This window comes from Malus domestica, chromosome 07 (genome assembly GCF_042453785.1).
Source record: "Malus domestica chromosome 07, GDT2T_hap1".
Classification (NCBI taxonomy): domain Eukaryota; kingdom Viridiplantae; phylum Streptophyta; class Magnoliopsida; order Rosales; family Rosaceae; genus Malus; species Malus domestica.
Window position 1 is genome coordinate 12284936 of NC_091667.1, and position 26650 is coordinate 12311585.

General features: G+C 36.9%; 2 protein-coding genes across 3 annotated transcripts; one reads left to right on the forward strand and one right to left on the reverse strand.

Annotated features, from left to right (window-relative positions):
- Nucleotides 1-13168: 13168 nt before the first annotated feature.
- LOC103439014 (uncharacterized) lies at nucleotides 13169-18146 on the forward strand. Of its 2 annotated transcripts, none has more exons than XM_008377558.4 (10): nucleotides 13169-13864; nucleotides 14830-14939; nucleotides 15247-15315; nucleotides 15450-15565; nucleotides 15672-15726; nucleotides 16383-16503; nucleotides 17000-17047; nucleotides 17121-17215; nucleotides 17564-17690; nucleotides 17793-18146. In XM_008377558.4, exons 1-9 carry the CDS (start codon nucleotides 13765-13767, stop codon nucleotides 17663-17665), a joined length of 816 nt encoding a protein of 271 aa, XP_008375780.3. In that variant the 5' UTR covers nucleotides 13169-13764; the 3' UTR covers nucleotides 17666-17690; nucleotides 17793-18146. The 2 variants fall into 2 exon arrangements, with proteins under 2 accessions (XP_008375780.3, XP_070681322.1); XM_070825221.1 differs by lacking the exon at nucleotides 13169-13864 and adding an exon at nucleotides 13933-14140.
- A 2823-nt stretch (nucleotides 18147-20969) lies between these two features.
- On the reverse strand, nucleotides 20970-22882 carry LOC103439015 (nucleoside diphosphate kinase 1). Its single transcript, XM_008377561.4, has 4 exons — nucleotides 22583-22882; nucleotides 22171-22219; nucleotides 21478-21709; nucleotides 20970-21308 (listed from the first exon to the last, which is right to left on the reverse strand). The coding sequence occupies exons 1-4, from the start codon at nucleotides 22631-22633 to the stop codon at nucleotides 21194-21196; spliced, it is 447 nt and encodes a 148-aa protein (XP_008375783.1). The 5' UTR covers nucleotides 22634-22882; the 3' UTR covers nucleotides 20970-21193.
- Between the last annotated feature and the right edge of the window lie 3768 nt (nucleotides 22883-26650).

A 26650-nucleotide genomic window follows, 5' to 3' on the forward strand; every position in this document is an offset into this window, starting at 1 on the left:
CCAATTGAAGGCGCGATCGCAATTGATGAACATGAGCCTCTGAAATTCCACCGAATCGCTATTCAAGTTTCACCCAAAGCTCTTGAGAGGATGAAACTCCAACCGTGAAATGGATAATCTCTTCAGAAAGTGTTGAATTTAGCCAGATCAAAAAATTTTGATCTTTCTCATACCATTCCTCAAAAGTAGGATTGATGCTACGATCAGGCAAGAATGGTGATGGATAGACTTCAGTGCCATCAATTATGCCAAGAAGCTTGTAGCACCTGAAGATTGGGCCAAACAGTGCACGTCATGGCAAATAGTTGGATCCTCAAAAAATAATATAAAATCTCAATAATACAAATACGTAGATTATAACAGTGAAATCCAGACTTATACCAATTGAAATTGGTACCAGGTGGACTACCCTACAATAAAAACTTAGAAGTAATTGTACTAACTAGTCAGATGAACTAGTCAACTAAGTACAAGTTGTTAGATAGCCACAAGCATATAAACCAAGTAAACTGATACTGCTAAAGCAAAACAAATGATCTTTAGTTATTGTTTTAGCCTTTGTTCTTGAGTTAAGTTTACTTAGTTAACAAAGTGTCAATACTAGTGCACCTTACAAAGTATCTCTAACATTGATTATTTGGACATAAAGGTAACTTTGCAAAGTATTAATAAGGAAATTTTAACCGGAAAAAAACTCACATTTAGGTTAAAAAACCGACGACTCTCCACTGAGTCCAATCCACTAGTGTAAACAAGGTTCATACAAAGACTACACAAGCTCAATTTGTCACATCCCGGACCGGCTACCCCGTAGCACGATATTGTCTGCTTTGGGCCTCTACTACACCCTCACGGTTTTGTTTCTAAGAACTCATGAGCAATTTCCAAGTGGGTCACCTATCTTGGGATTGCTCTCACTCGAACTCGCTTAACTTCGGAGTTCCTATAGAATCTGAAACCAGTGAATTCCCAAAAGACCTTGTGTTATATGGAGGTGGGCATTTACATATAAGGCACATCACCCCCTATCCATTAGTCGATATGAGATGTTACAATCCACCTCCCTTAGGGGCTCGATGTCCTCGTCGGCACACTCGCACCACACGACAGAGTGGCTCTGATACCATTATATCACATCCCAGACCGGCTCTGTCATAACACGATATTGTCCGCTTTGGGCCACAACCACGCCCTCATGATTTTGTTTCTGGAAACTCACAAGCAACTTCCCAGTGGGTCACCCATCCTAGGATTACTCTCGCCTAAACTCGTTTAACTTCGGAGTTCATACGGAATCCGAAGCCAGTTAGTTCTCAAAAAGCATCGTGCTATATGGAGATGGGCATATACATATAAAGCACATCACCTCCTTTTCGTTGGTCAATGTGGGATGTTACACAATTCCTAGACCCGTATCTATGGAGCAGTTTTACCTTTGTGCAACCTTACCTTACACAAGATGAACTCCTTCGGTCTTCACGAAGTGGCAACTTCTCTTGAGCTATTCACCTTGTGGCACCGATATCAACACGATTAATGAAATGATATGATGTTATAATGTGCTCATGAAATGAGGATTCAACGACTAGTCAGGTTCTCTAGTCAAACAGTTGAAGAAGAGCCTAACACGAATCCAAATGCTTGGTCTAAGAAAGATATGAAACTTTAAAGATTAGACTAATAACTTAGTGGAAAACCATGAATACAATGCAACCCTAATATGCAATGATTGATTGCATGAGATGATTTTGTGGCTAGAGTTTCGGTTTAGAAGCTTAAGAGGTAGCTTTTGGCTAAATGCACTATTTTCTTGAAAATGTGAAAAACCTAACCAAGGAACGAATGAAACCTGGAAAACCCTTATAATGGAGAAGACGAATGTTTCAGACAAGGGGAATAAGGAGACGCGTGTCACGAGCCAAAAAGATCTTCCCAGATCAAGGGTGAGAGATCCACACACAGAAAAGGGTGTCAGATGGCCCATGTAGGCTGTCTCATTTTGCATGCCTAGACAGCTGGAAAAACAGACTAAAATTCTGACTAGACAACTACACTAAACAAAGGATTATGGAAAAATAAGCTTGACATGCATATGCAAATGTATGATTCAAACCTTTTGTGGTGAATATAGCTGGTGCTTTGACGATTTAATTCCAGCAGAAATCCAAGATTAGCATTGTACCCTAATTCTAAATTATGAGCATGTGTAATAACATTTACAATTTTTTGACAAGGGAAGCTAAACAATAAACCTAGTACTTAACAAAATCTGTTATTTCCTAGGTAACATTCTTCTCCAACAATCTCAATTCCTCATTCATTGCTTTTTTCCAGCGAGAATCTACTAAGGCCTCTTGCACCCCTGAGTATTAATAGCAAATGAGTCCATACTCTGAATCGGTACACCATATGGAGATAATCCTGCACTAGCTGCTGCTTGGTTTCACTAAAAACCATGGGCCGCAACTCACTCCGTGGAGTCTCAGGCCCAAAATTTGTGGGTTGTTCTTCCTCTTGAAACAAATGGGTCATGCTACGCTGTTGTTCAGTGGTCTGTTGCTCTCCCCCAAATGTCGTGGGTTGCAAGGGTGGTGGATGTTGTTCATGCATCTCACTTCCAGTTGCGAAGTAATAATCAAAAGTCTGAACTTCATCTCGGAACTCCCCTTGAAGTCAGGATCTGGAGGAACCAAAATACATTTCTTTTACATAATATCTTTCTCAGTTTAAGGGGTGGTTTGGGAGTGAGGTGCTTAAAAAAAAAGCACCCATGAAAAAAAGCTGTGAGGGTTTTAGGTGTTTGGTAAACTAAAAAAAAGGGGCTTATTTTGGAAGCTGCTGTGAGAATAAGCTGAAATCAAAGGAAAAAGCTGAAGCTGCTATTTGCAGCTTTGGAAAACTGCCTTTTTCTCAAAGCACACGGAACTACAATGCTCCTTTAATGGAAAGACCCACTATCAGACTGCTTTTTTTTTTCCAAAAGCACTTTTACAAAAAAATTTACCAAACACTCTGCTGATTTATTTCACATCCGCTTATTCTCACAGTACAGCTGCTTATTCTCACAGCAGCTTTTTTTCAAAGCACAGCAATACCAAACTAGCCCTAAGGCCTGTTTGCTTCTCAAAAAATGGAAGAATGAAGGAATCGGAGAATTTAAAAACATGAGAAGTAAAGAAAGGAAATTGGATCGACTAACACTCCTAGTTGATCTATTCTTGATTTATAGGTATTTGATTACAGATTTTAAGAGAACTCACACTTTTTATTTTATTTTTATATTTCATATGCTAGTAAACCCATAAAAAAGTTAACCAGTAAAATAATTATCGTATCACATTTAATAAATGCAGAGAACTAAAGAATCATCATATTTCATAAAATAAACACCCTAAATCTTAAGTTATATACTTAAAACGGTTAATACAAACTTTAGAATGTCCTAGTTTTTTACCAACATAGAATATGAAGTTTCTGATTTTGGAAACGATATAGATGCATGTAAACCTGTCTCTGCTTCTTCAACGTTGCAGTTGTTAAACTTTATTAGCCCAAGCAGGTTCACCATATCATCAATACTATTTTAATTTAAGGGAGACTTTAGATGCGGTCCCTAGTTATGAACAATCTTTGACTGAAACCTTGTTGTTTTTCAATTTTTGATCCAAGTCCCTAAAATTAATTGATAATTTATTTCTATGTACGTTACTATATTTTTTAAATTAAAAATTAAAATTTATAGTTGTTTATAGTAATGAGATTTTAAATAAAAAACCATAATTTGTGGGATTAAAAATATTAAAATATAAATTTACTATTGTGTGTGTGTGTGTGTAAACATGGGTACATTCATAAAAAATAACCAAAAAATTATTGTATCAAAACATGGGTACATTCTTCAAAATGGGTACATTTAGCAAAAATAAAAATGGGTACAAATAAATAAAAAAATATGGGTACAATACAAATAAAACTTTAAAAAATATGGGCACAAAAAGAAATTAATATATGGGTACAAATTAAAATTGAAAGGAAAATTGGTACAAATTAAAAAAGGGTTGCAAATTAAAAATAGGTACAAACTAAAAATAAAAATATATGATAAAAAATTTAGCCATAAATATAAATATACTAATTGTAACATTTTTAATATTAAATGAATATATTTAGAAATAAAAAATATTTTATTATTGAAATAATTAATGATATTATTAATACAAAGGACCTTGATCAAAAATTGAAAAGTAATAAGGTTTTAATCAATAGAGTAGTAAAAATAAGGATGAAAACCTAATTACTCCTTAATTTAATCATCTATTATTACATATTAAATTTTATTACAAAAAGTCTTAAGGAGACGTTAACTTCTATATATTAATTACATATTATTTTATCAATGAGTAATGTGGAATCTTGTTCTCTAACAACAGTTGCTTTATGTTGAAGAAAAATATGATGAGGCAAAGGTCTTGATCAAATAAACATTCCACGTAGTTTTCAGATGGCAAACAATAGAAAACGATATTGTTATGATTGAAGCAACATGAGAACCACATCTTCTTATCTTGGTTTTTGACTAACTATATCACATGATTGCGTCGACAAACGTGCGTTCCACTTTGTTGGATATTAGAAGCTTTGCAACCAAATGCCAATTTCATACGTTGATTAAATATATCTCAATAAGTGGTTGAATAAAAGTTTCCACAAGCAATGTGATGTGAGTTGAAAAAAGAAAGGGTCCAATGAATAGTTGGAATTTTTGTGCCATATTCATTAAATAAATTCACCCAAATATCGTAGAAGATGCTCTTGCTCTTACTAGTTTAATCATGATCGCGTGATCCAATCTCTTAAATAAAGCTCCTTTTTTAAGCAAATTAAAGCCAATATTATTTGTAAGAGCAACTCCACCCTTAAAGCCCTCCCCCTGGCAATCCACTATTCAATCCACCTAGTGAACAGTAACTGCCCTTAATAAATAGTAATTGTCATTTGCATCTCCATCCTTGGAACCCTTTTCCCTGACAATTAGTAATAAAATATTAATATTTTTTTTCTCACCCAATCCATAAAATATTATTATTTTTTCCTAATTTTGACTGGTCATCTCTCTCTCTCTCTCACACAGCAGCAGCCATGGAACACCGAGGAGGAAAGAGGAAGAAGGAAGGAGGACCGGTCCTCTCTCTCTCTCTCTCTCTCACACACAACAGCAGCCATGGAACACCGAGGAGGAAGGAGGATGAGGAGGGGAATGAGGACGAGGAGGAAGGAGGAAGGAGGACGCAGAGAACACCGAGCGCATGCACCGATGCCGCACATCAACCATACGTCACACAACCCTCAAGCTCTCGGGCTGGCAATCCCCGTCGGGCCTGTCGCTCGGGCCCTTTCTCCTCACCTGTCCCCCGAGCAACCAGCAACGCTGGAGCCCTATCCCCCGACCGTCGGGCCCTTTCTCCTTGCCTGTCCCCCGAGCAACCAGCAATGCTGGAGTTGCTCTAATAAGAATGGCTAAGTGATTTCTTAGAATCGTGTTCTTTGGCATACGAAAACTTTTATCTTTATATATAAAGCTAACTGTAAGATCCCACATCGTCGAGGGGAGTGATCCTTATATGTATATTATCATCCTTATCTAGCACGAGTCTTTTTGGGAGCTCACTGGCTTCAAATTTTGTAGGAACTCTGAAGTTAAGCGAGTAGCGCGCGAGAGCAATCCCATGATGGGTGACCCACTGGGAAGTTCTCGTGTGAGTTCCCAGAAACAAAACCGTGAAGGCGTAGTCAGGGCCCAAAGCGGACAATATCGTGCTACGGTGGTGGAGCAGGCCAGGGATGTGGTGGACTCTAGGCCAGGATGTGACACTAACAACCTCTTTTGGGGTCACAAGTTTCACCAAAAAGTTTTGGACAAAAATGCCCCCAAAATAAAAAAAATTCAAAAGCAACTCAAAATAATGCACTAAATAATGTAGGGGTATTTTCATCATTTTAATAGAGTTTTTTTTAATAATTAATTGATTTTTTATAGTTTTTTTTTTAATTAGTAGGCTAGCAATAATATGATTCAATCAATTATTCATTAAATATTATTTTCTTTATTTTTAAACACATTCAAAACATTTTAAGAGGCGTATAATGCCGGTTATAAAAAAAGGTCTTTCGCAAGCGTATAATAATGTGATTAAATTAGTTGTCAAATGATTTTTTTTTTTTAATAAACGATATTATTTACAAGAATGGGCTTAGCCTTATAATGGGTTAGTGGGTTAGTAATAATGTGATTCAATCAGTTGTTTATTAAATATTATTTTCTTTATTCTTAATGTAAATTCAATAGAATGTAGATGGAAATTGAAAGATCAAATTTATTGTGTGAATTCAACTACTTTGATTGGTTTGTGAGGAGTTTTTTCTAACATGATATAAAATTATTCATTTACTTCGAATATTTAAGTTTCTTTTTGTCAATTCATGATTTAAAACGTAAGTTGTGCGTAGCACCCCATGATTCAAAAAATATTTTATGCACACGCGTGAACGCGTGCATGAAGACTAGTCTTACTAAATTTGGTAACGATGCCCTTCTTTTTCATGAGCTGGCCTTGGTAATTTGGATCCCATTCATTTTCGGCCAGAAATCATTTTGAATTTTTTTGTTTAAAATTAAACATAAACAAAATTTTAACAAGAGTTAATTACAGGATATACGATAAACGAATAAGATAACGATCCGAAAAGATTCTTCATCCTTTTACCAAGTCGCATTAGGTCAAAAGCGGTAGTTGATTGAATATTTAAAAAAAAACACTTGTCAAATCATTATTTCTTTTTAAGATGTGCTATCCATACATCATTTTTAACTTCTCCCACACCCCTTATTAATTTTTGTCATTTGATTTTCTTCAATTCATCCGATCCAAAGGCTAAAAATTAAAAGAATATGAAAAAAGTAAAAAAGGTATGTGGATATCACATCCTTCCTTTTTAAATAGAAAAAGTAGAAAAAGACTTTGCATAGGTGGGGTTTTCTTTGACTTGAAAAAGAAATATGTAGCTTTTTTCTTTCTGGAAAGCCGGTCACTTTTCTTCGGGTTTCTACCAAATGGCATGATATGATTTTTCAGCTTGACGTGATACATCGCGTATTACTATACAAATGATGAGATTTATGTGTTAAAAAATTAATAACTGAAAAAATAAATTTTTCACCACTTATATAAAAACATGGTATACCACTATATAAAAACATGGTATACCACTAGTATTCCTGTCATATTTAAAAATTTCTTGTGATATGCATGCAGGGCTTTACACGCATAACATTAACAGTGGTATTATATTATGTCTTTCATGGTGCGCAGTTGTACCCTAACTTAAGTTTTATGAATGTTTATATGCACTGCAATGAGTCTTTCCGGCCCCGTCCTCTGAAAAAATATACTGTTTTCTACAAGTCTTCTCGCCCCTAAAAAAATCAAATGGACATGAGCTCGTTTTTCCCTTTTATGAATTTTACAGGGTCAACATTAAAATTTAGTGATACATGACATTATATTAGAGGGTTTTCCGATCAACTAAAAATATACAATACACAATGTCATGCATTTTACATTTTTCTTTTTAAGACGCTCTTACTGCTTATATTATCTAACTCGTTGGTCATGTTGATTATAATCGGAACACTAAGTCTTCATGGATACATGCATCGGACAATATTTAACATAAGTTTGCTGGGAATTCATTTCGCATGAAGTAAGTCATGGCATCAATCTTTGACCATAAATTTATATTCTACTCTTTAAATCAAATACGTAATATTATCCCAAAAATATGTTTCACATTTAGGGATGGGCAAAATACCCATGGGTTTGGGTAACCACGGTTACCCGCCTATTTAAAGTTCATGGTTACGGTTATGGGTAACCGTTTAGATGAATAAACGGTTATGGGTATAACCATTTATCCGTAAAATTTAAATGGGAGGTTATGGGTATTACCCGCGGTTATAACGGGTATCCATCGGTTATGGGTATTACCCATGGTTATAACGGGTATCCATTTACCCATTTAATTTAATATATGTAAAATTAAAAAAAAAATTTAAAAACCGTAAATGAAAAGTCAAATTAGAATTAACGTCAATTTTTTGCTGCCATGAAGTTGGAATTGAAAGAACCTGAGATCAATTTTTGTTGGTTTTGATTATTTGGAAGAGAAAATGTCGATGGACAAAAAGTGCTTGTGGAATATTTGAAAAATGTGGAAGATTGTGAACCAATTGATATTCTGTACTTTTGGAATTTGGTTATGTTCAAGTTAAGAAAGAAGCTTTTACCATAAAGTTACAACTGACAAGGTTAATTGACGTTATTTTGTAGCTTTGAATCATCTAGTATTCAAGATAATGACTACTTTTTGTTTTTAGAAGTTTTACTTTGTAATCATATGGATTATAATTAAAGATTTGATAGGGTGTGGCAAAAAAATATCGTTTGTAAATTATTATTTCAATTATTGGAATTGTATAAGGACTTAAATGATTACAATAGGGAAATGCATGCTAAAATGTACCTATAACGGTGTTTAATTGTCAGAAAACGAAAATTATGACAAATTTTTCTTTTGTAATTTTCAAGTTGTTAAAAAAAAACATGTAGATGGGTGAAAAAAATGGATGGGTAAAAAAAGGATAAATGGGTAAACGGGTAAATGGTTATGGTTAAATGGGTAAATAGTTATGATTAAATGGGTACACGGTTACGGGTATGGTTAACCGTTTATAAATGGTTATGGGTATGAGTATAACCGTTTATGCAATTACCCAACAGGTAAACGGTTATGCGAGTATGAATATAAACGGTTATGGGTAAATAACCGCGATTACCCGTCTGCGATAACCATTGTCCATCCTACTCACATTTCGTCATCCACTCCCATTTTCTTGCAACACTAATAAATTAGTAATATTGGTCAATCTCTCCTCCTTTCCCCAACCTCAGATATGACGGTCCAAGTTGGTGAGGTTCTTACGCGGTCTTGGCATGGCAGCTGCTCTAGCTTTCGAAAATAACATATAGGATCTTTTGTCAGTTAGTATTATTATGTTCTAGTGGTATTTTTTTTTTAATTATAAATGAGATGTTTTAGGTTTAATTCTTGTCAAAAGAATTTGAACCACATTATTGCTAATTCATTATGAAGCTAAGCACAACCATCAACCCTCAACCCCTTTTCTCTCACCGTAGATATATCATTTGTTAAAATAATAAAAAAAACATATAGAATATCTTCCCTCCAAGTCTTTCTTTATTTCAATATCTTCTTATTTAAACCGCCACGGTGGTAGTTAGCAAATGGATGAAACATGAATCAGAGATTCTCACGAGGCCTGAAAGTTTTCAACCCGAAATCCCTACCACCCTTCCTTGTGGCCGACAATGCTAAAACCCTAAAAGGCCTTTAATTCAAAAGACCTACTTTTCCCTACAGGTAATGGCGGGCATAACACGACTGATCAATAAAACCAAAGCTCCATATATGCCTTTGTTAATTGAAAAGTCAATGTCAATTTCCATTAAAAATCATCATAATCGTCAGAGCTCACACGATCGGATGGCAAATTTCATAGGATTCTTGTTTTCAGCAAAGTGATGTGGATTGTGGAGAGAGTACATTAGAATTTTTTCAATGTATTCAAACACGGACCGGTGCAGTGGTACATCACAATATCATAATGTGAATGCAAATTTCCGCCTTATTTTGATTGATGAATCTGTACTTGCAAAATAATAACACTTAAGGTTAAGGTCAAAAATCTCATGTGCCCACGATAAATGGGGAGCTTTGTTCGAAGAATTTCCGATGCCAAAGTTAGAATTTTGAAAAGAATGTTTTTGAGTGTTTGTGGGTAGCAAAAATCCACTTTAGAGGTAGCTAAAGCTTACTGAATTTTGAAGATAAATGGTTTATTTATTGGAGAGATGGAAGAGATGGGCCGGCCTCTAGGATTTAGAGGTAGCGGGCCCTATGTGTTATTTTAGATGAGAATATTTCAAGATATTTGTGTAAATAAATATTATAAAGTAATTAGTTAAATATTCTAAATAAATAGAATTATGATAACTTACTTGAAAGATGTTTTTTTTTTATTAGGAATGTATTTATGATAAGAATAAAGAATTATTTTATCATAAATATCTTTGACTTTTCCTAAAGGCATGAATGTCTTGAGCAGTCATTGATCTCTGTCTGCTTTACTTCAGCAGCGCGTGGTGAATGAAGCTGCTCGCCCCCTTATTTAATAGGAACAGTATTGTCTTTCTTAGAAAATAATCTATGTGTCAGCTCCATGATTTTTTGAATTATTTTTTTACTTCAAAAATAATATAAATGGAGGAACATATGTAAAAAAGAGAAACTTCTCTCTAGTTATATTATTGTATGTATTGTACTGGCTCGTGCTCGAGTATATGGAAAAATCTATGAGAATCCAGCTTTGCATTGCACTACACGTACGATCATTGTGCGCCAAGTGTCATGTAATCTAACGAAGGAATGCAATGTTTGAACACTATAGAGAATTTACTTATACTCCAAGTATCCAATGGAAGAAAGTGGAGAAAAAAGTATAAAACTTTTTCATACCTTTTATCTTTAGTGTGATGGAGTGGGAATGCATACAGGGACGCGTGCACGCACAAAGGATTGCACCCACTTTCTTTATCTCTTCCACCTTTATTCTCAAGAAGAAGCAACCCACGATGATATTGCATATTATCAGAAGCCGAATACTTGAAAAAGATTTTACGATGATATTTGCATATATCATCATGTAATATTATAATCGATGTGTTGTAATATTTGTGAACGGTGAGACTATATTTTAGAGTATAATATCTACAAAATATGCATGTGATCAAACAAAAAACATGTGCATGTGGTGTGTTTGTTTGTTTTTTTTTTTAATCCCAGTTTATGTCTTCGCCACGACAGTTTACCTTTCCGGAGGTCAGGAAGAATACAGAGACATTTCAGCCTTCTCCTGACCATCATCATGTGATTCACCATATGAATCAAACTCAGGACACGCCGTGTGAAATACGAGTGTGGAATTCGTCCCCAACCACTGAGAGAGGTAAATGTTTTTCTATTACAAGCAATATAGTATCAGTGCAATGTTAAACTCGAAAAGCAATAAGTAGAAGAAGAAGACCCTATCTATCATGTAACCCACCACTTGCGGACTAATGAGCAAATGGTAAATTGCTCTAATGGTTACGGTATTCCTCTTTTAATCCACAGCTTTCAAGGTTAATCATATTCCTTTCCCAAGTGTAAATTAAAATATATTAATTTTTAATTAAGCAAATCCCATATATTAATTATTTTTCAAATGTTATTGTTAGAATCTTGATTGATGTCTTCAAATATCTCGTTCAGTTTTCTATGTATATGATTCAGATTAGTTTTGTTTTCTCACCACGCAGTGCACGCACACCATCTAATAAAAAAATTTAGTTGAAACGGTAGTGTAGATTTAGTTTAATAATTAGTTTTGCGTTCTTCGTCATGTAATTAGTCTTTTTCAGAAAGCACATGTCAATAAATATAAAACTTAACAATATAATAGTTATATGAATTCGTTCGGAAGTGCTTTTAAAATGATTGAAAATATTTTTAGTCCTTTACCACAGTGATGGAAATCAGTTGATCATTTGCATTACGACGTGGGTTCGAACATTAATCTAACAAAATCTATCATTTGACCAAAAAAAAAATGTTTTTAAGTACCAAAAACACTTGAAGTACATTTTAAAAGAACTATCTTGTAGAAAGCACTTCAAATATTTTTTTACTAGAATTAATTAATTCTAAAAATATTTTCATAAAAAAAAATTTCAATAATTTTAAACACACTTTCAAACACGCTACTTGTTAACGCACCACCCACTACATAAAGTAGCACATAAACTTGTTGGAGACCCATGCGATGCCTGTGGACCTTTAGATTTGATAATCAATGTACCAAATGATGTTAGGCTGGTAGGGACTCTTCAGAAATGAATTCGATCCATCATGCCGTGGTACCATGCTTGGCTACACCCCATGTGATATTTCCTCACTTTTTAATAAGCCTAACTTCTTTCATGGTATCATAGCCAAATTGTCATGTGTGAAGCTAAACAATTACACATGTTTCACGTTACTCAATTTATGTTGTTCATTTGTTAGCCTTAAAAATTTACTACAGTGAGGATCTGAAAAAGCTAGAAAACAAGTACTCACCAAGAAAATTAGATAAAAAGCTTGGAATAACGAAAGCAATGATAAAAAAAAAGGGACGAAAAACTAAAATAATTCAAACATAAACACAATGATAAACTTGAAGAAAGCTATATCTAAATGAAAATTGAATGACAAGCCTAGAACTACTAACTTGCTCGCGTAAGTTGGTTTTATAGAAGTCAAGAATGATTTGAAGAGTAGTTAAACATCAGAAGATACAATAATCTAAGGTTTAAAAATTAGACAGTTCACTTCTAATTGTATCGAGGCCTCATCCTAAAAAAAAGAGTGACCACAACGATGAATGTTCTCCTCAAAGAGTTCCCAACAAACCAAAAAGCGAAAATTACAGAATCGATGTTCATGATTCTTGGTCCATGTTGTCGTGAGATTATTGATATAGCTTTCTGTATCAACCGCACTCCTCACCAGAGTTGGAAATGGCTTTTCGAAGTTCATTGCTTTTGTAAGGTCTTCCATATCTGACCAAGAATGATCAATCTCAGGGAAGTCGGTCGAATTCACCTACCTATGGAAAACACAAGGTAGTGGCATCGTTGGTCCGTGTGTGCAACTAAATTTGATAAGAGCTATTGAGCCCATGATTAGATTTCTAAGGTATTTATATTCCGTCGTCTTATTCCAGTTCTAAAAAAAACATAGTCCTACAAATATTTACTTTTGTTATGTAGGAATATATATTAAATAATATTAAAAAAATAAATTTGTAAATCAAATAATACGTAACGAATAAAAAACGTTAATCAACACTACATTACCCATAAATATTTAGCCACCCTGTCGCCCTCAGATATCATCCCCCGTTTCTTTTTTCTTATCAATATTTCCGATTTCAAGAATATAGGACGGAGACAGAGAGAGAGATACCGAGAGCTTTACCTAATTAATTAATCATAATTATGTTTTTAAATTCAAAAGAAGTAACTAATATTTCCAATGCTCATTTTGTAACCTCCGATTCCTCTATCTTTCTCTCTCCAAACAAACAAAACGACGCCAGAGCCATCACACCACATATGCTCACAACTCCATATACAGGAAAGAGAGAGAGTGGGAGAGAGCAGAATAGAGAAAGCTTCGTAACCGACTTTTCGATGTAATCCGACTCCCAGATCTTCCAGAAACCCTAGCTTTCCTCTCAAGATTCTCTCCCATTCCTCCAAGAACCACTTCTTTCTCTCTCTCTCTCTCTCCTCTCCGCCTACGCCTACGCCTCCTTCTCTTTCGCTCCTCTTCTTCTTCACTTCCGACTCCGATCAAGCTCCTTCGTCTTTCACCAGCGAGGAACCAGAAACTCCTCCTCCTTCTTCCATTTCGGCGGTCCAGTGCCGGTTCGCGCCGCATTTCCGGTTCGCTCAATTTTCTGGCGATAGCGAGAGAGGGAAAAGCCCTAGGACCTGTGGTGATTGATCTGATTGCGGATTTTGGATTGAGGTTATGGTGTACTAGATGAGTACCATGGACGATAGAGGAGGAGGATCATTCGTCGCCGTTCGGAGGATTTCTCAAGGTCTCGATCGCGGCGGCAACACCTGCCATTCAACTTCTGGTAGTCAACTTTTTTTCTCTCTTCTATTTTTCTTCGCTTTTTTTCTATTTATGTTTGCTTTCCTATTCTCTCTCTCTCTCTCTCTCTCTCTCTCTCTTAGAAAGCGAACTTTCTCTCTCTCTCTCTCTCTCTCTCTCTCTCTCTCTCTCCTTCAGCATTTCACCATTTTTTAAGAATATTTTTCGGAGCTTAGATCTGCTATTGAGATTGATTGAGTTCGTAGTATTGCTTAAATTATCAATAATTTGATGTTCTCCGATATTATAGATTGCTTTGGTGCGTGAGTCAATTAGATTTTCATGTCTAATTTTATATGCAAATTTTTGTTCGATTGAAACTTTGATTCGTCACATTTTCGATTTCTGAATGCTTATTTTAGTTGATTTCACCTTTATTTTGAACAATTGGTGTAAATTTGTATTCGGACTTGGATTTTCGATTATTTGGAGCTTTCTAGCTGAAAGTGATGGCAAAATGTATGCAAAAATTGAAGAAAAGAGCTACATGTTTATTTTATCAATTTTGACTGTGGAACTTTAATTGTCTGTGTTCATATTTTATTTGAATTTACTTTAATTAGCTATTTATTATTTTGCACTTTCACTTTTATAGGTCGTTGGGCTTGTTTCTTTGAACTTCCTTTTACTATGAAATGTGGGGGCTCTACTATCTTTAAAGTAGGTTGCGTAGTTTATTATAATTGCAGCAGTTTAGCTGCTCCACTGTGCGAAATCTACGAGTTTTGCTGCTCCATTATGCGAAATCTATGGTGGTGGCTTGAATGAAACACTTACGGATCTTAACATCTGTCATCTTCGAGAAATCTTACAAACCATTGTCGGTTATTGCACATTGTTTGTATAGTACATACAGCTTTTATGTAATCATTTTGCAGTTCGTACAGCTTTCCTTTGAGGATTTGGAAAACCATGTTCTTAATCATTGGGAGTTTTATTTTGTTACAGCGGAAGTTGTAGCAGGATCAGCAGCATGGCTCGGCCGAGGTCTTTCTTGTGTGTGTGCACAGAGAAGAGAGAGTGATCCTCGTCCTTCCTTTGATTTAACCCCTGTCCAGGTAACATGCTTGCAATTGTATAAACTGTGTTTGTCCATTATATGTGCCAGTGTTGTCTTTAAGTGCTTAGTTTTCACTTCCGCAAGGGGAATTCTTGTTCTTTCTCCAGTGGTTTACTTAAATACTGAAATCTCCTGAGTGCAATACTTCCAGTTTCCCATTTTTGACTCCTTTTTATGCTCCTGTTTGTTTATCGCACATGGACTAGTTATGCATAGTGCTGAATTATAATTTTAACCTCTCTAGATTTCTGTGTTTATTTTTCTTGGGAGGAATGTGTTGATTATGTATGCCTTGGTTTTGTCAGGAGGAATGCCTGATTAGACTACAGAGCCGTATAGATGTTTCCTACGACAGTTCAGTTCCTGAGCATCAGGTATATATTAGTCCACAGATTCCAGTTACAGTAAACCTAATTGTGTTTGGGGAGGATTTGCATGAATTTTTCATTCTGAATTTGTGCACATAGTTCAGCAACATACTTAGATCTACTTCTCTGGTTTACTCTAGGAAGCTTTGAGGGCCTTGTGGAGTGCTGCCTTTCCTGAAGAAGAACTTTGTGGTCTAATATCTGAGCAATGGAAAGAAATGGGTTGGCAAGGGAAAGATCCATCTACAGACTTTAGGTAATTCTAATATCTCCATCGTCATTTGGACACCTCATTTGTTGCTAGCTTTTTCGTTTCTCTTTTTACTTCTTTCGTTACTAACTGTTAGTTGAATTTTCTTCAGGGGTGGTGGTTTTATTTCATTGGAGAATTTGTTGTTCTTTGCTAGGAGTTTCCCTGTATGACCTCTCTCTCTCTATCTCTCCCTCTCCCTCTCCCTCTCCCTCTCCCCCCCCCCCCTCTCCCTCTCCCTCTCCCATTCTCGCTCTGGTATACACATTTATGTACACCATACAGTTTCACCTGCCAGATTTAACATCACAATGCTATTGATCACTCCAACCATTTGGTGAAGTCAATGTGATCAACAGCATTAAGAACTGCCACACATCCCATACTTGACATATGTAAAAACATATATGTATGTTGTCTTGAAATCATAAGAGACAGAAGTCAAAGTAACTTAAATACAAATTTATTTTCATATACCATGGACAATATACATGCAGTGGCTGATAAATTGTGAAGTGTTGCCTTAAGTTCCTGTGCATTTTTCCCTTGCGTTATCTTATGTACTTCTGGGTTTATTTCTGTTGTGCTTGGGACAAAAAATGCTCTCACCATTTATAAGCTACCACATCTTTTGCTTCCTTTGTCCGGCATCATTCCTCTGTGGGTGTGAGTACGCAGTAATATGCATCTCTATTTGGCTATTCTTGCATGCGTGGTGTAAGTTCTTTTTGGTTATCGGAAAGTTGCTGCCCAATAGGGAACTACAATAGGTCTATCTTATAAGCTACTTGTGTCTCATTGAAAGTAAATACTTTCATTGTAGAAATCTTTCCAGGATCTTCTTCGAAAGCAAGAAGGTGATAGGTCAGTGTGGGAGTACCCATTTGCAGTTGCCGGTGTGAATATCACATTCATGCTCATTCAAATGCTCGATCTCGAAGCTGGTTGGTATTTCTTCTTGTTCTTTCTTGTTCATTTACATTCTTATAGTTTTCAGGAATATTTGCATTTCCTGACAATAAAAATTATTTGTAATATTGTGATTTTCTGTACATTTTGAGTTGTTAAATCAGCTACAGTGCACTATACTCCCTAAAAAAATTGATTTCTTGTTCTTTTGAGTGCATTGTAGCTGACTTGTCAATTAAAGTTTTGAGCATTCAAATGTATTTCGTGGTATTGGTTTGTACATGGTCACTGTAAGAACTTGCTAGAATGCTAACAATACCTAAATTGAGAACAAAGCATTAGGGTTTAGGGTTTAGTTAAATGCTATGTGAAGTTTGCCCCAATTATTAGTGATGGATGTAATTGTAAGTTGATTAACGCAAAACCTTTGAGGAATAGGAAGTATAGCGGTAGTGAATATTCTTCTAGATAATAGCTTTTGTGTTTATTTTATACGTTTTTTTGTCAGTTGACAGTGTTGTTTATGTGCAGTCAAACCACGAACACTGGTGGGAGCTACTTTCTTGAAGTTTCTTGCAGGTAATTTCAGCTTGAATGTGCTGTTTCATGTATTTTGTTCAATGTAATAATGTTTTTTCTTTTCGTTTGACAGAACATGAATCAGCGTTTGATCTTATCTATTGCATCACATTCAAGCTAATGGACCATCAGTGGCTTTCTATGCGTGCATCCTATATGGATTTCAATGTACGTATTTCTCAAGAAGTCCTCCCTTTATCTGCATTTGTGGCCAATCCTTTTATATATTTTATAACCTTCTAGTCAAATGTAGTTTCCCAAATGCCGTGAAAGTAAAGACATTAACGTGTGGGTAACTGAAAACCTCATCAGTCATTGTGTGTCCTGAGTCTTGGGGTGAATTTTGTATATAAAAGCGGTGTTCTGGTTACAGATTGCTCCTTGTAGAAGTTTCACACTTCTATGTTGAGGTGGATAGAGAATTTTGGGTGGGGCGAAGTCTATTATGTTTCACACGTTTGGTTTGTTAGTTTCTTGTGCTAATATTTTGTCCTTGTTCTGTTGTGTTCTTAACAGACAGTGATGAAGGCCACACGCCGGCAGTTGGAAAAAGAACTTCTGCTTGAAGATGTAACACGGCTGGAAGAGTTGCCCTCATATGGCCTTCTTTCCCGATAGTGTAGAAGCTTGTCATAGAGTCTATGTAATAGTCTATCACAACTAGTTACATAATCATCGGCAGCACTGTTATTTCTAACTAGACGGTGTTTGTACATGACACGATGCTCCCGAAATTTTCTTGCAGCAAGTCAGCATATTGTCAATGGTTCTTGGAAAGGGTTTTGGTTTTTAGTTTCTTGAGTCAAGAGGCTGGAACAAGCGCGATGTGATTCAGGTTTGAAATGCAGAGTATAAATCTCGTACATGTGGAGTAAGACCGGAGCATCCTTCTCAGTACGCCCATGGCCGACGGGATGTTAAATACATAGATAGAGGTATGTTTGGTACTGCGTCTGGGGATGTCGAATGGGATTCTGTTTGGATTTTTAACGTTTGATTGCTTTCTGGAATATTATTGTTTGATAACTGATGATGGTCATCAGTTGCAGGGGGACTTGAAAGCCCCGTTTGAAGATATAGAATTGTTGTCGTTCGGAAATATGTAGAGTTGGTCTTGTTTTCCAAAATACCTGTGGAAAATGTCCTTGTACGAAAGGAAGTCTTCATTTGCCGATTGGTCCAAACTGTTCCTATTTCATCAAAACGAAGTTTGCGAAAATGGTTGGACCTAGCTTTGAACCGAAGCGTTTATCTTTTAGGTATTCCTTGAAAAATACATTTAAATGGGAAAATGTCTACGTATGACCGTATAAATGGACAGGCACTCTTATAACCTATGAAACTTTCCAACTTGGCCGAATTATTGGAGGAATGAGCCTTGAATAAGGACTTGAAAAATGAGATTACATTGTGGGGTATGCAAAAATGAATGCTTGGCATCGTATTACCTTGTTAACTGGTTATCGCTTGACCGTTAATGCGTAAAGAAAACATTCCCGACCCTTTGAAATGACATTTTATCAAACTCGTAAGATGATGAGACCTCGTTGTCAATGGATAACAGAAAGGGTAGACCATCTACACATTGGTTTGTATCGCGCTTGACCAAGCCTGAAACTACAAGTAAGCTTTAAGTGAAATGAAATTGATACATTATTTTGTGCATCTTCACCAGTTACAGATACCACCCCTGGATGGAGGAAGAGTACTTCCAGAGAAGATGCCACATCTACCTATGAGACAGATAAGGCAAGTCAAGACGATACCACACTCCGGTACTTAGAAGTTTCGTGGTTACGAGATCATTCTCTCACAATATTTCCTAATGTCATTTGTACTAAATCATTCACTTGTACTCACTAAAGGAGAGCTTGAACCTATGTACTTGTGTAAACCCTTCACAATTAATGAGAACTCCTCTATTCCGTGGACGTAGCCAATCTGGGTGAACCACGTACATCTTGTGTTTGCTTTCCTATCTCTATCCATTTATATACTTATCCACACTAATGACCGGAGCAATCTAGCGAAGATCACAAAAAGTGACCGTTTTCGCTACCTAGGATCTATCTTGCAAGAGAACGGAGAATTAGATGGAGATCTCAACCATAGAATACAAGCTGGATGGATGAAGTGTAAGAGTGCATCCGGCGTGTTGTGTGACCGTCGTAGGCCACTGAAGCTCAAGGGAAAATTTTATAGGACGACAATAAGGCCAGCGATGTTGTATGGCACAGAATGTTGGGCGGTGAAGCATCAACACGTACACAAAATGGGTGTAGCGGAGATGAGGATGCTTCGTGGGATGTATGGGCACACGAGAAAGGATAAGATTGGGAATGAGGATATCCGAGGTAAAGTAGGAGTAGCCAAAATTGAAGAAAATATGAGAGAAAATCGGTTCCGGTGGTTTTGGACATGTGCAAAGAAGGCCTACTGACGCTCCGGTTCGAAAATGTGACTACGGGACAGAGGTTCAGGGCCGAAGGGGTAGAGGAAGACCTAGGAAAACTTTGGAAGAGACCCTAAGAAAAGACTTGAGTACTTGGATCTAACGGAGGACATGACACAAAACCGAGCGCAATGGCGTTCTAGGATTCATATAGCCGACCCCACTTAGTGGGAAAAAGCTTTGTTGTTGTTGTTGTTGTTGTAGATGTCCTCTCAATTTTCAATCGTCGGATCGAATAAATTGAAGGAGATCAATGACAATAAATTAACAAGGATGTGTTAGAGATAAAAATAAGTGTAAGTAGCACTATTGTACAAGAAATATTCCCCCTTATTAGTGAAGAGAATATGGGTAATTGAAAGAGATGCCTCACTACTCGGTCCATTGCCAAGCTTGGAAAAGAAACCAACCGCTTTGCAACTCATGGCATATTAACCTTTGAGATGACAGAGGAGAAACGTGAGAATACAGGATATAAGAAATAATGTATTTCGAGTTTTTTTTAGCTTTTACACTGTGTATGATGATTAGACCTCGCCATAAAATATAGGAAATAATGTATCTTTCCTTTAAGCGAAGGAGAATACTATTCCTTTCGTATACCAATAAAATAGAAAGGGGGGGATTTTTGGGTAACTGAAAGTGATGCCTCACTAATCATCCGTTGGCAGCCAATACCTTGGCAAAGAAAACAACAATCTCTACGTGTCCTAAAAAAAATCAGAAACTACTTTATGCCAAGGTTAGATGTTCTCACACGCAACACGTTAAACTTTTACAACGCATCAAACAAATCCCTAGTGGATTCTCGATACCTCTGACAAATGAAATGACTACCAAAAACATGAACACGGCAAAACTCCTTAATCGCAAACTATTTGGATTGGAGGGAACCATTAGTATTTGACGAGATAAATTTTATTTTAAATGTTAAATAATTAGTTGTTAGGAAGAGGAGAATCAGTGACCTATTTTTCGCAACCGTAGCAAAGTACCATTTTCGAACGACAAGAGGAAATTCTTTTGTTTTGGAATTCCAAATAAAATAATTTTGCTTATATTGCTTTTCAAACTATTTTGGGATTGGGGGTGTTGTCAAGCAATTGAGTTACAACGTTGTCTAATTGAGAGCTACAACGTCATCACCACTCATTGCCTGATATAAAAGTATAATGGCCTCGATGACCCAGGCAAGGTTGTAAGACGACAATGAAGGTGAGGTTGGCGCTAGGGGTGGAGTGGTGGTCGATCATAAAGGTGGCGGCAGCGGGTTTTGACAATGGTGGTGGTGACGACGATGATAAGGAGCAGAGCCGGTGGCCACAGCGGTAGCAGTGGCAGATTAAGCGGCAACGGGTAGTGTCATTCAGAGTAATTTTATTATTTCTGGGAACTCAGATTATAAATCCCTCCATCCACATAAGTTTATGACGAGTAAAACTTTAGAAAGAATTCAACCAACGCACAAAATAAACACTCAAATATGAAGCTTGATTTGAAAGGGCACTGGTAAACCCAGCAGTTCTTAGCAACCACTACAATAACCTTACACCTCTCTGGCATCCCAAGGTTCCGAAGAAATGGGTATTGCCACACTCAAAATATAAGTCAAAACGTAATAAGTTCATTAGAAGACTAGTCCGGAAAGTAAAATACGACGAGAGACGGCAGCCGGTGGATTAATCGGACATCCCTTACTCATAGATCCAGTGGTGAACGCTGCTCTGCCAGTTTGCAGGGCCGTCGGGGAACCACAGTGCAATCTCCTTCCTTGCACCCTCGGCTGAGTCACTTCCATGAATGATGTTCCTGTCAGCCAATAAAATTTCGTCGAGTCAAACTACCATCGCACAACAAATGCATAAGAAATCGAGGGTTCTTAAAATTTTAAACTGATCACATGAGATGCAATCAAACTACACAAAACCTGGAAAGACTAGAATATTTATGTTCACCATAATTCAAACCATCAAATTACCTGCCAATCTCAATTGCATAATCACCACGGATGGTTCCGGGGGCAGATTCTGCTGGGTTGGTGGCACCAATGATCTTTCGGCCGGTAAGAATAACATTCTTACCCTCCCAGATCATAGCAACAACGGGACCAGAGATAATGTAATCAACCAATCCACTGAAGAAGGGCTTTGCAGACAAGTCCTCGTAGTGCTTCTCAGCAAAAGGACGATCCACATTGATGAACTTCATACCTGAACATATTCAGCAAAAAACTTGGCATAAATTACAAGCTACGCACCCTAAACAAATCTAGAATGCGACTCACATGGCTTGCACAAGCATATTAGCAGAGTACCAGATAGAATCTAAATGACAAGTAGTATAAGAAGACTCAAACTTTTGTTAATATTACTTTAAATTTGGGATCTTTTCTCCAATGTTCAAAGATAAACAGTGAAAAAGTAAAGGCAAATTCAACCAAGTTCTAGCCGGGGTAAATTTAGCTAGTAATTTGTTGAGTTGATAATCATTATGAAACAAAGGCATGTGCTAAATGCAGCAACGAAAAAGCATTATCAACTAAGTGGGGTCGCCTATATGAATCATAGAACCTCGGTTTTGTGCCATGTCTTTCGTCAGAATACATTTGAAACAAATTAAATTTATCACAATTCATAAAATATTACAAGATCAATCTATCATTGAGAATTACCTTTCAAATAGAAGCCCTTCTTCTCAAACCTGCTAATGATGTCACCAACCTAGAACAAACATAAACCTCTTAAAAAAAATTCAATTAATTAAAAGCTCATAAAATTGAAGTGAAATAATTACTCCAAATGATAAAATCCATGCAGGTAAATAGAAACTTGCAGCCCCAACACAGATTCATCCAATTTCACTAGTTCTTCAATCACCCCACCAGAAACCCCATATTTTCCCTTCCCAAATTTTCCCACCATCCAAACACCATAACCGTAACACTTTCAATGAAATTCATATACAAAACCATGCATTTACGAAAACCCAATAAAACCCACATCAGATTCTCACTGGTTTGCAGTAAAGCTACAAAATTTAAATAACAAGACAAGAAAATATATAAGCATTTAGAAGAAATTTACCAGGCCCCTTTGGACACCATCAGGCTTGATCATGATGAAAGTTTGCTCCATTTTTGGGATGATGAAATTCAAATGAACAGTAGTAGTTGTACTTCTGAGTATGGAGGTGCTGCGATACCGAAGGGCTGAGGGTAGGAGGCTTTATATATACAGTAGCTGACAAGCAAACCCTAATTCCATTTGCTCTAGAATATTCGCCAACGAATTTTCCTTTTTTTTTTTAAAAAAAAAAAAATTGTATTTTCTTTTGCATTGTGGTTTCTTCTTTTTACTATAGAAGTTGGGCCTTCATTAAGGGCGGGACATATTTGGGCTCGATTAAGTACATTGGGCCTATTTGTGAGAAGAGTTTGGCATTTCATTTCAAACACAAGGAAGGGACCCGCTACAAATCAAAGCGATTCAAACGACGTGAACAACGAAATTTGCACTGAATATCGATCTCGTATTAACAAAATTTAGTATCAATATCAAATATTGACGTCATATCAATAAAATCTATCAAATATCGGTGACATATTAATGATAACAATATCCATGACACTTTTTCCAACGACAAAGGAGTAGAAAGTAAGGTGAAGATTGCGAAGGAGAACGACTACTTGAATAGCAAACAAGAGGATCAAGAAGCCCTATCGCTCTAATCAAGCTTCACACTTTCGAAGTCCAGCACATTCACCAGTGCGTCTCCTATTACAAAACTTAAGTCCACCACCTTCGTCAGCCCTCCCCTCTCTCTCTCTCTCTCTCTCTCTCTCTCTCTCTCTCTCTCTCTCTCTCGTCACTAAATTTGTTTTTTTTGTTTTTTCTAGATAAAGAGAATGAAAAATTCAAACTATAACGCTTGTATTGTAAAATGATGTCAAGTTAGTGAGAAATGATGACTTTCCTTCTTACTGAAAATGGGAAAGTATTATACATTAGTTATTAGTTAATGGTTATTACCATAAAATTTATACAAGTTCCTCCTTACGTCCCAATAACTTTTTTTTTTCCTACAAGCAAAAATAGATTGGTATTTCATGAGTCATCTGAAACAATACATACGTGCCAATTGGGTATAAAGCTCTAGTGACCAAGAAAATGTCCGGATGTGAATTTGCACAAACAAGACAACAATAGTAAATCCCTAGATGGCTACCACATGTACGAAAACTTCACACGCCACCCACACAAAACTGTCATAAGACGACAAGTATACCATATTTGTATCGGCAACTGCAAAAGGTTATTGCCGAATAGCGAGGCCACATAAAGTCATCGTAGGTAGACAAGACCACATAACGCATCGCTCAATGCAAAAACCATATCCAGCCAACGTTGCAGTGCGGCCACAACTAGGGGTGGGCAAACGGGTAGAGGACTCGTGGGTAAGGGTGGATAATCACAGTTCGGAGCGGGTACAGGGCGGGTCCAATTTTTTTTAGAATAAACGAGGCCGGGCAGGGTGGGACGGGCCCGGTTCAAATCTTTAGACCCACAGGGCCTGGGACCGACCCGTTTCTATAATGCAATGGATGGGCACTGCTAAGAAAATAGAAACCCACGTATTTGAATAAATGGAAGGCGCTATTCCTATAATAATAATACAATGAAATTGGGCCATTTCTACAATAATAATACAAAATGAAATTGAATGAAGGAAATTGAATTGGCAACTTCCTCTCGGCCCTCTTTCTCTCTCATTTCGAAACCTTCCCAGGCTTCCTGAGCCCTCTCCCTTCTTTGATTCCAAACCCAAACCTACCAAGTTCATACGTCTCTCATTTTTTTCTCTCTCTCTCTGCAAGCCAGAAACCATTCCAACAGCGCCAAACTTCTTCAAATCCCTCCATTTCTGACCATAATCTGCTCTCAGTCTCTCCTTTGATTTTATCGAAATCTCACTCAGATGGACGAAGATGGTGCATGGCTCCAGATCAGAGAAGACAGTGGGCTGTAAATCAACGAAGATGGCGACAATGATGGCGCGAGGGACGTGCCTTTATTCATCGGACTTAGAAAAGACAGTGTTGAAGGCGTCGTCGTCCGTGGTCGACAGTCTTGTCGCTGGGCATCTGGGTTTCGTGACGTTGGAGGAAGACGTCTTGAATGACGTCGTTCCTTTCTGTTGGACTCGTGGACCCGGCTCAAACAGGCCGAGTTATCCAACTTCAGAAATTTCAATACTTGCCCCGCCCTAGTCCCTTCAAATTTGGGCCTAACCCGGCCCGTGCCCAGCCCTAGCCACAACACTTGCTAGGCGAGCCAACATAACTAAACTAAGGAAAACTAAATTAAACTAAGCTAAACCAAAATAAACCAAACTACTCCGAGAACAGAACCACATGTCGGCTAATTCCGATGGAGGGTTAGTAAACTATGTCAAAAGCCACCGGTAATGACACAAAATGGGAGTTTAAACTCTGCCAAAAGCCACCTAATAGCTTCATAAGATATCTAAACTTACTATAGGAGATTTAATGTTTACTTACATAGCATGGGAATACCAAAGAACGAGGAATTAGAAGGAATGGGGATGTAAAGAACTGGCAATTGAGTATGGAATAAACAACCTTCCTACGTTAATGAGATACTTTACTTTCCAGGTATTTCATACACAAACTCGATGGAACCCACATAATTAATCCATTACCTTTTAGATATGTGTTCTTTTACCAAATAGTCTAGCATAATGTTTATGCCATACTTTTCAAATAGTCTAGCAAAATGTTACCAAATTTTGTAATATATAGTGACCAACAAATAGAGCATGTATATATACACACATATATACATAATTCTTTTGAATTTCTAAATGATATTACAACCACAATGCAATCCATAGATCATTTGATAGTTTCATGGAAAAAGTAGGAGACGACACAAAATTTTCTGGAGCAAATAGTTGGTGGGGGATAGTTGAGTCTCACCTGCAGGAAGGATGTGGGGACGATGTTTTGAGAAATTAAAAACACAAGGATGAGGAGGGTGACGACGAGCTTTGGCGACAGAAGAGGACCCGCCAAAATATCCGATGCCTCCATCCAATCTTATCATCATTAGATTTGAAAGACTCTAGAAATTGATTGAAAGGGCCATGATTGTTGCATGGAATTCAGCACATTTACTGCACCTCTCTCTCTCTCTCTCATTGCTTCGAACTGTAATCTTTTTGGGAGGATTACTAATTACACTTTTGAATCTTGTATATAGAAATCATGAAAGATGTCGGCTTTCTTCCTTTCGGTAAACTGAATGGAAGTCGCTGATCATTTTCTCATTGCAATTTCACCAAATGTATATATCATTTGTGCTGGTTGCTTCAGTTTATGGAAATTGATTTCAATAACAATATTTCTTCACTTTGGATGGTTCCCAACCGGACTGGTATCTCACCTAGTCATGTGCTGCTCCTCATGGTGACAACCCATTTTTTCTATTTGTCTCTCTTTGCACTCAAGTTTAAATATCTGTTAGCATAAGTGGTAACAAATACACTCAGTCTAAATTATCTTATAGTTTATCAACGAAAAAAAGTGATGAGTTTATATATAAGAAAATAAATTTAAATTTCTACACACTCTTTATCACCTTGTGCACATTTTCTCTCATGTTTACTTATCAATAATGAGAATGAAAAAAAGGGAATGCAATCAATCTATGGCTTCCCCTCTATTTACTAGGACGCAAAGAATCAAAATTTGTAATGGAATTCCCTCAAATCGACAATGGAAATATCTAAAAAACATGTAAGAGTGATTGAAGACGAATTTCAGGCCCATATTCCTTACAGCATGTTCTGGGTTCGATTCTTGACGCCGGTGAATCGCACGATGGTGGCCATAGGGAGGCTAAAATGTCCCTGTAAGTCTTCTCTGCTCCCAGAAAGATAGACTGACGTCACCAGCTAATCTCCTTTTTAAGAAAAAAGAAAACAAGTATTTACAATAGGGGTGTGCTTTCCACACACCCCATTTTACTTCTCACACACCCCTTGATAATTTATGTCCGTTGATCTTCTTCAATTCATCCGATCCGACGCCCGAAAATTAAAAAGATGTGTGAGAAGTAAAATGGGGTGTGTGG